The sequence below is a fragment of the Chrysochloris asiatica genome, unplaced genomic scaffold (assembly GCF_000296735.1).
Source record: "Chrysochloris asiatica unplaced genomic scaffold, ChrAsi1.0 scaffold00001, whole genome shotgun sequence".
Taxonomy (NCBI): domain Eukaryota; kingdom Metazoa; phylum Chordata; class Mammalia; order Afrosoricida; family Chrysochloridae; genus Chrysochloris; species Chrysochloris asiatica.
Genome location: NW_006408519.1, coordinates 47941842 through 47956676, shown reverse-complemented (window position 1 = coordinate 47956676; position 14835 = coordinate 47941842). Strand labels below are relative to the sequence as shown.

The following is a 14835-nucleotide window of genomic DNA, read 5'->3' as shown; positions in this document are numbered from 1 at the left end:
TGTGCCCCACCCCCACCAATACTAGGGGACCAATCTTCCTTTGGGATCATAGCTGTGTCCCTCCCACCAATACTTGGGGACCAATCATCCTGTGGCCCTACTGGGACGGAGTTCATCTCATATGACAGAGTTGCTTATGAATTGGAACCAACTTGACATCATATAACATAACAACAGCAACAACATTTTGTTGATCCTGGGATTTATTTGTTCATAAAGTTTGACTTTAAAAAAATATTACTACATATATTATGTATCTTATTTACTGAGTCTTTGAAAAACCCTTCAATTTGGTCATTCAAATCCAGCTGATAGTAGCACAGAAGACAGGGCCGGCTATCTGCTTCTATTAACATGACAGCCAAGCAAAGTCGTGGCCAGTTCTACTCCATAAAACCTGGGTAAGCATGAGCTGGAACTGACTTGACAGCAGTGAGCTGTTTTTGTTTTTTAACTTTTCATCCTGGGCATGTGCCTTATTCAACCTAAGGAGCCCTGGTTTAAGTGCACTGGGTTAAGCACAGGGCTGCTGACCACAGGGTTAGTTGCTCTTTGGGAGAAAGATGAGGGTGTCTGCTCCTGTGAAGATTTACAGCCTGGGAAACTCTCTACAGAATGATTATGAGTCGAAGTCAGCTGTACAGCGGTGGGCTTGAGTTTTCATTTCAACCTTGTTAAGTGATACTTACCAGCAGTCCTGGTGTGGCACTATGGGTTAATACACTGGATTGCATGGTCAGTTTGAACTGCAAGGTGAACAGTTCAAGCTCATCAGCCACTCCTCAGAAGCCCTATACAGGGTCACTGTGCATCACAATCAACTCAATAGCCCTTAACAACAACAACAAAGTAGTACCAAAGTTGTTGTTATTATTATTATTATTGCTATTAAAATGCAACCAGGCAGGCAAACCCTGACAGCCTCATGGTGTAACTATAAATCCCTGGGCCCTGGGTAGCAGCTGTTAAGTGTCTGGAGTTGATTTGACTCATACAACTATAGGACAGAGGAAACTGCTGTAGGTTTCCTGGGCTGTCATCTTTATGGGAGAAGATAGCCTCATCGTTCTCCCAAAGAGTAGCTGGTGGGTTTGAACCACTAACCTTGTGTTTAGAAGACTGATGCTTAACCCACTGCACCACCTGGGCTCCTTGGGTTGAATGATGCACCTGCCCTAGGTGGAGCAGCTAGTGGCCTTCCAGGCCCTGGCTGACAACTGAAGACATCCAGCGTGTATTCTGGTGGTTCCTGGCTCAGGAGTTCAGCTGCTAGCTGGAAATTCAGCAGTTTCAGTTCACTCCATTCTCTCTGATACACAGACTGAGGGGGTGGATTGTGTTGTGTCAGCCCAATAGCAGCTGGTTCAAAGGGTGCTAACTGGGTCCCGAGCCCACATTCCTGGGCTTCAGGTGGATGGAACAAGAGACACTTTGATGGAGCAGCATTAGGTTGAGAGACCAGGGAGGAGCTGCACTGCCTCTGAACACAGCAGCCCGAAGTCTGGGCTGCTTACCGTACATTAGTCTTCCCTTCCTGGCACTGTAGGATTAGCACTGGACCACCAACAGTAAGGTCAGTGGTTCAAACCCACCAGCCACTCCTCAGAAACCCTTTATAGAATCCCTAAGAGCTTCTTATCAACAGAGAAAAGATTGAAGTTGTTAAGGACTTCATTCTTCTTGGATCAACTATCAACACTCTTGGAAACAGCAGTCACGAAATCAAATGACGCATTGCATTAGGCAAATCTGCTGCACAAGACCTTTTTAAAGTGTTGAAGGTCAAAGATTATAGCTTGAGGACTAAGGTGCTCCTTACCCAAGCCATGGTATTTTCAATAACCTCATATACATGTGAAAGCTGGACAGTGAATGAGGAAGACCGTAGAAGAATTGATGCCTTTGAGTTATGGTGTTGTAGGAGAATATTGAAAATGCCATGGGCTGCCAAAATAACCAATAGCTCCGTTTTGGAAGAAGTGCAGCCAGAGTGCTCCTTAGATGCCAAAATGGCCAAACTTCGTCTCTCATACTTCAGAAATATTGTCAGAAGGGACCATTTGCTGGAGAAGGAGATCATGTTTGGTACGGTGGAGGGTCAGAGAAAAAGAGGAAGACCCCTGATGAGATGGATTGGCCAAGTGGCAGCATCGATGGACTCAAGTGTGGCAATGGTAGTGAGGTTGGCCCAGGATCAGGCAGTGTTTTGTTCTGTTGTGCATAAGGTTGCTATGGGTCGATACCGACTCGATGGCACCTAACAACAAAAACAACAAGAGCCAAAACAGACTCAATGGCACTTAACAACAACAACCACCTTTACTTTGCAGTTATCAGCAGCTGCTAAGCCCCTTGCTTGATGATTCTGTGGGTCTGTGAGTTCAGCTGATCCTTAAGTAATCTCTGCTGTCAATTTGCTACCTGCCTGCCTTAGTTCCTGGGAGGAATGACCTTGATTCAAAGAAACAAAAGCAAATCAATTCAACAGATAAGAACTTTCCTCCACTAAATACAGATTGTTTTTTCTATGAGTCCAACCCTGCCTGAAGTACTGATGTCTTGGGATAATGGCTCTGCCTTTGTTCCTCTGTAATTCTCTCCTAAGGAGGATTATTCCTTTACATGTTGTGAATGAGGCACAGAAAGCTCCCACCCAGAAAAAGAACCAGTGGAAGTGTGGCTTCTGAAAGATTGGGGCTGGCTTTTCCACTTAGAAGTCTTCCCTTGGATAATCTTGCTAAGTCTTGGGGCTCATGGTCAACCCTTTGTAATCCTACTTCTCCCCCAGATGCAACTGCTGTGCTGAATGTCCTAATGCCAATGCCCAGGTTAAATGCTTTACAATATTATGTCCTGCAATACTCACCATAACCTGAGCAGCAGAGTGGTTTTCCCACTTTAAAACAAGGAAACTAAGATTTAACAAGATCCGATGCCAACAATATAAAACTTGCTCTTGGCTGGCACCAAATGAGTTCCTAACTCACAGCAACCCCATGTCCAAGTAGGGTTGTGTTTTAGTGCTACACAGACTCCAACCATAAGGATTGGGAAAGTGACAGCATCAATGGGCTCAAGCATGACAACTGTGAGGTTGGCCCAGGACCAGGCAGTGGTTCGTTCTGTTGTGCATAAGGTCACTATGAGTTGGTATGGACTCAATGGCACCTAACAACAATAACAGTGGACTCCAAGTGACCACATTTTATAGACAAGACAAAGACAATCATCCCAGAATGAGGGAAACCATAGAATGTACACAGTACAGAGGTGAGACGGAGTCCACTGTGTCACAGCCATTAGAGTTCCTTACATGAGATTAGAGGACAATGAAATTCTCCCCCAGATCATGTTGTTATTGTTAAGTGCCATCAAGTCGAATCTGACTCATAGAGAGCCTGTGCAGGGTTTCCTAGGAGCGGCTGGTGAGCTAGAACTGCCGACCTTGTGGTTCAAACCGACCTTGAGGTTGAGTGCTTATCCTATGGTGCTGTTGTAGGCGGGATCACGGAAGCTGGGAAGGGACCATGATTGGAATATGTACACAGTGTATATTTCTAATCATGGGATTATCTATCTGGCGGTCACAATATGCCTTACAACCATGCCCCCACCAGGACCCCAAATTTCCCAAATTTTCTAGAACAAGTGTATATTTTTGGTAAATCATTAAAAACAGCCCCTTTGAGTTTCCCAGTTCTCTGTGAAAACCTGTGGGCAAAAGGATCTCCTCCCCACCCCCACCCCCATCCCCACCCCGGACTTTTAGACTTTTACAGAGAACTGGGGATGTCAGAGAGGCCATTCTTAATGATTTACCAAGAATAGACAAAAAAAAGTTGTGATTGACTTTCAAACACACTCACCTCAGAGCAAAGCTACCCCTCCTTACACTTGCCCCAGACTTGTCTACACATTAGCCACCTTGCTGATGCAATGGTCAGAAAGAACCCATATGGCATCTGAACTTAGTGGAGACTCAAAATGAAGTTAGACCTCTTGCTCTAAGCTTTGTTGTTGTTGTTGTTGTTGTTAAGTGCCATCGAGTCAATTCTGATCCATAGCAATCCTGTATAGGGTTTCTGAGGAGCAGCTGCTGAGCTTGAACCACTGATCTTGCAGTTCAAATGGCTTTGCAGTCTGGCGCATTAACCACAGTGCCACACCTTAGCCTTCCACAAACCAAGTGCTGTTTGTTCTCTGGGTCACTAACAGAAAGCATCTTTATTGGAACTTTGGGTACAGAGATGAGTTTGTAAATGGAAAATGCTTGACAGCCAGCGTATGGGACTGTGGCTAACATCCTTTTAGACCAAAGGCCATGGGTGTGTTTTGGTCTTGTGTATCACCGAGAGAGTTGCAATTGAGAAGCTACGGACCAATGTCCTCACAATTCATCTCACAGATGCACAGCTCTTGGCTCAGACCAGCTGGGGCTGTGGAGGTTCAAGCTGCCATCAATGACAGTCCTAGGATCTCAAACTGCACAACACCCTGACGTTAAGGAATCCCGGTAGGGGATGTGGCTGTTCTTAGGATGATGATCCACTCAGAGGAAGAAGGAGCAAGAGGGGCATCAGAGCCATCTCTCTGGGGACATGGGATTCTACAGAGATCAGCTGAAAAGCCTTCCCCATGTTGGAACTGCTGCAGATTCTAATCTGCACATAAAGCATCTTATTTCTTTTGTCAATAGCCGGAATGCTTGTTGTGGTTAAGTGCTGTCGACTTGGTTCTGACTCATAGCAACCCTGTTGTATAAGGTTTCCAAGGAGCGGCTGGTGAGCCTGAACCATTGACCTTGCAGTTCAAACAGACCTTGCAGTCCAGCACATTAACCCACAGAAAAACATTAAAAATTAGTGTATCAGAGTACATTTGTTGTAAATTGGTCAGATTCAAATCAGGCAGCAGCGGCCTAAGCATCTGTGGAAGGTGAAAGCGAGCAGAGAAGAGGGTTGCAGGTGGTCCTTGGATTACAGGCAAACATCTAACTACAGACACGCCCTACTTGCCCTTTCAAATTCTCACGGCCATCAAGGTGATTCCTACTCATAAGGTCCCTGTATAAGTTTCCCAGGTGAGAAAACTTTACTAAAGCAGACAGCCTCATCTTTTTCCCTTGCACAGGGTATTTGAACAGCCAACCTTGTGATTAGGAGTCTCATGGTTACCCTACAGTCCCAAACCATTAACTTGCCCTTTGCTATTAAGTGCCATCAAGTCAGTTCTGACCCATAGTGACCCTGTATAGTTTCTGAGGAGCAGCTGATGAGCTTGAACTGCTGACCTTGCAGTTCATACTGACTTGGCAGTCCAGCACATTAACCCATAGTGCCACACCAGGACTCCTAACTTGCCCTTTGTTGTTGTTGTTAAGTCAATTTGGACCCATAGCCACCCTGTATAGGGTTTCCAAGGAGCAGCTGATGAGCTTGAACCACCACCCTTGAAGTTCAAATGGCTTTACAGTCTGATGCATTAGCCCACAGCGCCACCCCAGGACTCCCTTTGTTATTGTTGGTATGTGCTGTGGAGTCAGTTCTGACTCATAGAGACCCTGTATAAGGTTTCCGAGGTTGTCCATCTTTACAGGAGCAGCTGGTAGTTTCGAACTGCTGACGCTGAGGTTAGCAGCCCAATTCATAACCACTACGCTACCAGAGCTCCTTAGGACTCCCTTTAGTGCTACACAAATATGCCTTCACTTTGTAAGGATTAAACCAACCCCTCAAACCAAATCAAGCTCAGTGCCTTTGAGTTCATTGTGACGCATAACAACCCCAACAGGACAGACTACAGCTGTTCTTAGGGTTTCCAGGCTGTTGGTCTTCATGGGAGCAGACAGCCTCATCTTCATCCCTCAGAGTGACTGGTGAGCTTCAACTGTTGACCTTATGGTTAGCAGCTCAACACCCAACCCACTGTGCTAACAGGACTCCTTGAACCATCCCCTACTTATAACAAATGCCTCATCACAGTCACCTTCTCTTGCTCAACATGCAGCTTTGAAATCACTGGAAAGGCTTTGAGCCCTTTCTTGCACTAAAGTCAGGTTAAACCAGAACCATATGCACCTGTTCTGACTCACCTACAAATTCCACTTCAACAGTTTCCTCTCATCCTTCTTTCCTCCCGCTCCCTGGCTTTTGACCTTTATTTCTGGACTAATGCTGCCCTTTGGATCTCTTAGCTTGTGTGTTCTATGGAATGGAACCTCCCTGGTGTTAATGTTCAGCCTGTAGCCCTCTCTGTTATTTGGCTGAGCCACAGGGGTGAGTTCATTTCCAGGTCTGAAGATTGACTAAGGGCCAAGAAGGATGAATAGAAATGGGGAACCCAGAGAGAAAGTGGGCAGGCTGCTGTTACATTGTGGGGACTGTAATCAATGTCATGAAACAAAATGCATATGGATTTTTGAATGGCAAACCAATTTGCTTTGTAAACTTCCACTCAAATCACAAGAAAAATTAAGAAAACAAAAAAGACTTAATGACCCAGTTAGTAAAAGCTCTCTGGGAATTGCTGTATCTAGGCTATTGTGTGGAATCCTGATGTGGCACTCTAGGGTGAGCACTTGACCTCAAGGTTGGTTTGAACCACAAGGTTGGAGGTTCAAACCCACAACCTTAGAAACACTACAGAGGATTGCTATAAGTTAGAATTGACTTGATGGCTCACAACAACAACAAGGTATTATGTGAAGCTGTAGTATAAAGCACTGGACCTCAAGGTAGATTTGAACCACAAGGTCGGCAGTTCAAATCCACCAGCTGTTCCTTGGAAACCCTATACAGGCTAGCTATGAGTTGGAACCCACTGGATAGCACTTAACAACAACAAGGCTATTGTGTTAAATTTTCAGTAGAAAACAGCAAAGTGCAGGGAAGGGTTTCAGGGCCAGCTGGTTTCAGAGACAGTTCCCAAGGTCTTACCACATATACTAAAACACAGCCTCTATTTGTGATGCCATCGGATAAACACTGGACTGGTAACCACAAGGTTGGTGGTTCAAACCCACCAGTTGCTCCTCAGAACCCCTATACAGGGTCACTGTGAGTTGGAGCCCACTGGAAGGCACTTCACAACAACTGAGACCTTGGAGTCCCTGCTTCTCAAACTTGTCTGCACAGCAGTCATTCTCCAAAGGAGCCCAATGCCTGAGAGCAGACAGCCTCCACTGAACCGCTCACTAGACTACGGTGTGATTTGAACAGTTCAAGGTTCAAAAGGCTGTTGTTGTTGTTGTTGTTAAGTGTTGTTGAGTCATTTCCAATCCACAGCAACCCTGTATAGGCTTTCCAAGGAGCAGCTGGTGAGCTTAAACCACCGACCTTGCAGTTCAAACCAACTTTACAGTCCAGCACATTAACCTACAGCACTATACCAGGTCATTCAGGGTAAATGACCTGAGTGGGTACCCCAGCTCTGTAAACCCAAAAACCAGATACCAGGAGAATTCAGTTCTCACCCACTTGTCCACCATCCAAGGACTGGGGACTATGGGTGGGTTGTCCTGGACCTGTGTGTGGATTGTTCTAGTCTTGATACATGGATGAACCCTGACTTTCTGACTATAAATCCAGTGCTCTTGGTGTTATATAGCCAGTGGGACAAGGTATTGTGGTCTAGAAAAACAACCAGGAAAGTAACTCAGGCAGGGGAGAGATCATTGGATATTTGATCATCAGACTGACAGAGCTGGATTCGATTCCAGACCTTGCTTCTTAGTAGTCATGTGGCCCCAGGTGAGTGACTGAACCCTTCGGACCTTTCGGGTTTTATCAGTAATGCCAACTTCTTAAGTAGTCTTACTGATGAAACAAGAAAACAGAGATGCAGTAGACTTTCTAAATCAGGCTGCTAACCAACAGAGAAGTGTATTCAATGGAACCACGTGGGAAAAGTCAGCAGAGTGATGGCCCAGAGTGAAACTCACACAAACCCAGTGCCATCGGGTGAATTATGACTCATAGTGACCCTATATAGAGTTTCCAAGACTGTAAATCTTGATGGGAGCAGACAGCCTCATCTTTCTCCCAAGGAGTGGCTGGTGAATTTGAACCACTGACCTTGAGGCTAGCAGTTCAATGCCTAATCCACAGCACCACCAGGGTTCATTGACACAGAGTAGGGGCTTTGTAGATTTCAGTCCCTTTCTCTGGAAGGATGTGAGTCAGGTTTGGGGTGGATGCAGTGGGACTGTGGGAAGGGAACTATGGTTGTGATCCTCGAGCTGCTAATATTTTCACTGCTGTGACCTGAGAGTTGAAATAAACTCTAAGCCCAAACCAATGGTCTCAGTTTCAAAAGAAACCATTTACCTTTAAGGCAATTGTTCCAAATGTCAGGAAGTAGCAGGTTTCTCTGGATTCTTTTCATGAAGATTTCAAAGTGGCCTACAGACAATATGCTGGTTTCATAGATTTAGAAACTGTAGAAACAATTAGATACAAGAATGTTGGAACAGATGCTTTCCCCATTTTTGTTGTATCAAATCTAAACAATGGGATGAGGCTTTTTGCAGGTATGCGCACACCTAAGCCTTTCCAGATTTACTGCACGAAGGTGGGGAGGGAGTGTAATTACCTAGGTGTTATGTGGCAGAACAACGTAACAATCTGGAGCTGGTGAGGACTGGGCTTAACATTTCAGTGACACAATTTTGGGGCCCTGGAACTGGAAGGAACCTCTTAGGTTGACCTACCCCCAATCCTTCATTGACTTGTGAACAATTAGAGAGTCCAGAGGGGACACGACCTGCTCAAAGATTCAAAGATAAGCAATGACAATCCTGCAACCTGGGTCAGAATTGGCTCATTGCTAAGACATTTTTTGGAGTCCTGGTGTCGCACTGTAGGATAAGCACTGGAATGTTAACTGCAAGGTCAGTGGTTCAAACCCACCAGCTGCTCCTTTGAAACCCTGTTTGTTGGTTCTAACTCAACAACATTTAACAAGAAGAGCTTATTTTATTGCATCTTGCAGTCTTTTGAAGGATATGAAGTGTTTTAGTTTAACAACATTTTAATGAAATACATTTGTTAACACAGTGAATTCAGAGCCCCAAATAGGTGGCAGTTAAGGCACTGGATTTTTGCATGTTACTTCCAGGGCTCATTTCTTAAAAAATAATAATTTGGATAGGTTGACCATCTTTAGTGTGTTGGTGATGATGATGATGATGGTAGTGATGATGGTGATAATGACAATGATGATGGTGGCAGTAATGTTGGTCCAATGATGAAGATGGTGGCAATGGTGATGATGATGTTGATCCAGTGATTTTGTTGATGAGAACAATGATGTTGTGAAGTATGATGAAAATGCTAGTGATGCTGATCAACATGGTAATAATGGTGAGGAGAATACTGATAGCTAATGTTTATTGAGAATTGATTCAGAGCTTGTCATTAGTGTAAACATTTTATACATCTTAGGTCTTTTAATCCTCACAAAATCTTATGACTTAGGTATTATCTTTATTATTCCCATTTTAGAAGCTAAGAAACAGAGAATCTAAGCACATTGACCAAGGATACACAGTTAGTAAATGGCAAAGCTTAAATTCAAATGCTATACAATGTAAATTAATAATAATGATAATTTATTGAGCACTGGTTTAATGCTGAGTTTTATTTATTTCCCATATATTTTACATTTGTAGTATATCAACATTTCATGGAATAGACATAATCATTTCCCTGTGGTATAGATACAAAAGATACAGAAAGAGTCCTAGTGTGGCTCTGTAGGGTAAGCACTGGACTGCAAGGTCGATTTGAACTGCAAGGTCCACAGCTCAAAATCACTAGCCATTCCTTGAAAACTCTATACAGTATCGTTATGAATTGGAACTGACTTGACAGCACTTAAAAACAACAACATAGATAAAGAAACAATAGCTCCAAGAGTTTAAGTGACCCATCCAAGGTCTCAAGGTAATAATGGAGGAAGCAGGGAACCCAAGCTCTAAGAATCTCCTTCTTAACTCATGGTGTAGTGATGCCCTTGGTCACCATCATTCTAGAATTTCTCTTTTCTACACCCCACACCTCTGCCAATTCCATGGACACCACATGATCCCACCCTCCCTGTGACCCTATTTCTCCAACTGGGTCTTCTTGCCCCTCCATCTTGCAGTCAGGGCCATCCTGTACAAGGTTTTCAGTGCTTACAATTAAATCCTGATTCACTAGTTGTCACACAAGTCTCACAATGAACTGGGATCTGCCTGCCTCACAAGCACCAATTCCTACTGTGTCCCCAGCACCCACCACCTAGATAATCCACTCCACCAGCAAGTCCTCAGCCAGACCTCTCTGTTTCTATCTATGGCCTACAGCAGGGACTTGGTAAGACACAGTTGAAGAATGGATGAATGAGTGAGTGAGTAGGTAAATGGGTGCATGAAATCTCCCTTTTCAGTACAGTTTTAGTAATATTTTTCTTTCTTCTTTTGTGTTTCCCACCCCCAAGGGAAGTAACGGAGAGCGTGGTACAGATGGTGAGGTTGGACAGAAAGGTGATCAGGTAAAAACAACTTATTTCATCAGGAACCACTCATTTTGAAGAAGCATGGACGGTTCTTATACAAAGTCTCAATTCTACCATTTCTGATGCTGATCCTTGCTACTTCTTTGCCTCCAGTAGCAGTGTTTAAAGGGTCACACTCTCATGTTTCCATTTTGCTATTTCTGGCCCACTATCACCCTCCCCATTCTCCTCCCTGCCCCAGTTTCACTGTAATTATTCAGGTAGACAACCTTTACTTTTTAAAATTTGGACTCTTTCACCTTGAGCATTTCTTGCAGAGATGGTAGTCATTAATTACAAAATGTGCCCCTCTTTCCTCCTTCCCTAGCTCTCTTCATTTCTTCAATACCTACTGTATGAGTCTCACAAAGAGAGGTGAATTGCTTACAGACGTGACCTCTCTGGTCAGTGTCCATCCAGCACCTGCTGGATCACACCTCCAAATATTTTGCTGGATGTGTTAGTTTCCAGATATTGTTGTAACACACATGGCTCATACGGGTGGCTTTAAAGAACAGAAATTGTCTCACAATTCTAGAAGCTAAAACCCAATTCAGGGTCTCAGCCATACTGATCTCTTCCTGGCAGAGGGTCCCGGATGTTCCTTGGTTCCGTGGCTGTAGATCCCCTCACCTGCCATCTGCTTTAACCCCTATATGTATCTCTGCTGTTCTTTACATAACTCAGATGCAAACAGGTGTAGGATCCACCCAAACTGGAATGACCACAACTGACTGATAATGATTATATGAGACTGCACTCTGGAAAGTGATTACATTAAGGTGCATTTCGTTACATCCATAGGCAGAAGGGTTAGGATTCCAACATATGTCTTTGAAGGATGTAATTCAATCCACAACACAGGAGAATCCCAAAGTTGACACACCACTCTTTCTATGGGACTGAAGACTGCTAGCCCTCCATCTTCTACCTGGTGCTACCTGCTGGTTCTGCACAGGCTCACCTCCCTAGCTTGTGGCAGTATTTTTGCTGTCACCATAAAGTTCATCTTCCTTTCTCTCTCCTGCCTGCCCCCCCTTTTTTTCTTGCACTCTCCTCTAAGCTTCCCCATCATACTCATTGTCAACCTGCTCCGTGCCAGGATTAGGGACACAGAAGGCATGATGGGCAAGCCCCTAAGTTCACGTGGCCTTTGATTCAGTGAGGCATGTCCACAAGTCATCCAGAGATGGCTAGCTCATCTATATGTATTCAAAATATGAACAGGATGCTCAGTTCAAATTCCATCTGTATTTGTATTATTCTTGGAAGGAGTTGTCCAAGGGAGTACACACTCTCATGAATGTCGGAGCTTGTGTTCTCCTGTGGTAGGGTATGGAGATTGAAGAGAGGGAAATCTATACTTTTTCAGTGGTTGGTTGATGTTTATAACATTTACTTTGCACTACGACTTGTTTGACTCACTCTGTAATATACAACAGACACACTTTTCATGGAAAGAAAATCTTCTTACTTAAAATAAGAAATGAGTCTTGTCAGCATGTTGGTGCCCTAGTTTGGTTAACCCAACAATTTCCATTGCGAGCATACTAGTGCATGAATGTTTCTTTGTGTTTTGGGTTTTTTTTAAATCTTTTTGTTATGGAACTTTTTTTTATTGTAAACATTTTACTATAAACATTTTACTTCCTCAGCTTACAGTCAGTGTGTTAACAATTTGTCCTCTAATCCTCTAAATTTCCATTAGACAACAACCATCACTGATATAGATGTATTTGTAAATAAGGAGGCTAGGATTTTGCAAAGGACTTGAGTTAAAATTATGATTCTTACAGAGATGTGAAACAAACAAAAACCTTAATTAAAGAGATTGTTCTTCCATATATAAGTTAAAAGAAATTCTGTGTACTGGTTTAAGAACATAGCCAATACATTACATTGCTTACAAAAGAAAAAAAAGCACCCAAGTTTCCAAGAAATATCTTACCACCCTTAAAATACAATCTATTCAAATTGTAGTAACTGTAATGAAAATCTTTTCACAAGAATTATAATAATGTATATATTTTAAATTGCAACATAAAAAGCTTGGAAGCAAAAGTCATACTGTAAAATTGTATTTCAATCATGAAGTATTTAAAATACCCAACTTCCAACCCTCCAACAAACAAAACAAATAATGGTAGCTATACTTTTAAAAACAACATCTCTAAAATTCAAAATATTTTATTCTAAAACAGTTTTTTCTTTATCCTCATTTTTACTGGTCCATAATAAAAAAGGTACCACACCTTTTGAAACTTTAGGTTTGATATATTTCTTGAGCTATACCAAATTAAATTTCACTATCATACTGTGAACCTTAAGGTCAGCAGTTTGAAACTACCAGCTGCTCCTCAGGAGAAAGATGAGGCTTTCTGCTCCCATAAAGATTTACAGCCTCGGAAACTGTGTACAGGGTCGCTATGGGTCAGAACTGACTCCACGGCACATAACAACAACAACAACATCATACTTTAAAGGATCTTTGGTGGCGTAGTGGGTTATGAGTTGGACTGTGAACCACAAAGGCAGCAGTTTGAATCCATCTGTCATGCCAATGGAGAAAAATGAGGCTTTCTGCCCCTATAAAGATTCACAGCCTCGGAACCTTACACAAAGTCTCTATGACACACAACCATCACCACTCTCATACTACCACGACTCCTTTATATAAAATGGTGTGGTTGTTGTGTGCCAGGGAGTTGGTTCTGACTCATAGCAAAGGAACCCTGTATAGGGTTTCTGAGGCTATACATCTTTAAGGGAGCAGAAGGCCCCTCCTGCAGTGCAACTGGTGGGTTTGAACTGCTGATCTTTGGGTTAGCGGCCCAGTTCATAACCTACTATGCTAACATGATATCCCTGTGGGCCCACCACCCACACAACACTTGTCAACTGTTATGGCTTCTCTAGTCTCTTCTATGCCCTCAACAACTTCCTCTTACTTGCTTCCCCTCCTACTCTCTACACAGATCCCCTACATGATTTTGAAACAAAGTCATTCACTTTCAGGATATAGATGTTTTTATAGATATTATCAAGTACTTTTCCAGCTTACTGAAGTACAAGCAATATATAAGAAAGAGATCTTTTTTTTCTTTTTATTGTAAGTAAAGGTTTACAGAACAATTCGTCAGTTTTACATTCAACGAATCACACACTTTGTTTCATCTCAGTAATTGCAATCCCCTCCATGGGGATTTTTTAAATACAATTTTGGGTTTTGTTTCACATAAAAAAGAGGCCTTATTGTTCTCCATGTCTGGCCAATCTTGTTAAGTCTATGGCAAGATGACAGATTCTTGATTGCTCTAATCTAGTTGTTCACATTTTGGTATTTGAACAACAAAAGCTTCCCATGAGTCATTTTTAAGCATTGCTTCCTGTTTTCCTAGGGTCATCCTGGAATTCCAGGTTTCATGGGACCCCCAGGGGACCCTGGACCATCCGTAAGTACTAATTTCTAATCCCCTTCTCTTTAGCCTTGGCATCTGAACCCGTTTCTGTGCTAACTGGAGAGGGCACCACACTGAGCCTACCTCCGATTTTACCAGGTGGGCTGCAGTCTGAAAAGTGCCCAGGGATGAACTAGAAGTGCAGGTCTTGGCGGACAGTGTAATTACAAGGTGGTTGGGACTGGGTAGTGTGGGCCTTAGTTTTTAGTTTTGCTGTAACAGACATACCACAAACGAGTGGCTTTAATAAACAGAAGTTTATTTTCTCACAAATTAGAAGGATAAAATTATGAACTAACTCACCAGTTCTAGGGGAAAGATTTCTCTCTGTGTCAACTCTGGAAGAAGGTCCTTGTCTCTTTCAGCTTTTATAGTCCTGGGGGTGTTCCTTGGTTCATGGTTTTCATGTGGCAGCTGTCTCCCCATTTGTGCTTTTCTCTGTCTTATCTGTTCTTTGTATGGCTCAGTAGGGATGAGGTATAAGATACACCAGCAAATCCCATTGCCAGGTGAGACAACATCCTCAGGAAAAGGGTTTAGGATTCTAATATGTATTCAGAGATACATAGCAGGGATGCTATTTTATATATTTTTTAATGAGTTTGGAGGTTGGAATGCCTGCCACAGGAATTGCAAAGTTAGGGTGATAAAATGTATAATAAATGTAGAACCAACTTCCTTCTTCCATCAGAACCTAGCCTATGAAGAAAAGCCTTGGGAAACCAAGAGTGCTATGTCAACCTCGATTTTCCTGGGTTTACTCTAATCATTAACAAAAATAATAAGAGATACAAATATTTGTATTAATTATTTCTGTTTTTAACAATTTACTTTTATTACC

At 42.9% G+C, this 14835-nt stretch overlaps 1 protein-coding gene across 1 annotated transcript in view; it reads left to right on the top strand.

Annotated features, from left to right (window-relative positions):
- COL22A1 (collagen, type XXII, alpha 1) overlaps window positions 1–14835 on the top strand; it is a 283964-nt gene that overhangs the window by 222981 nt on the left and 46148 nt on the right. Inside the window, 2 exon segments of the mRNA XM_006830721.1 lie at window positions 10480–10533; window positions 13935–13988. Coding sequence (XP_006830784.1) covers window positions 10480–10533; window positions 13935–13988 — 108 coding nt within the window.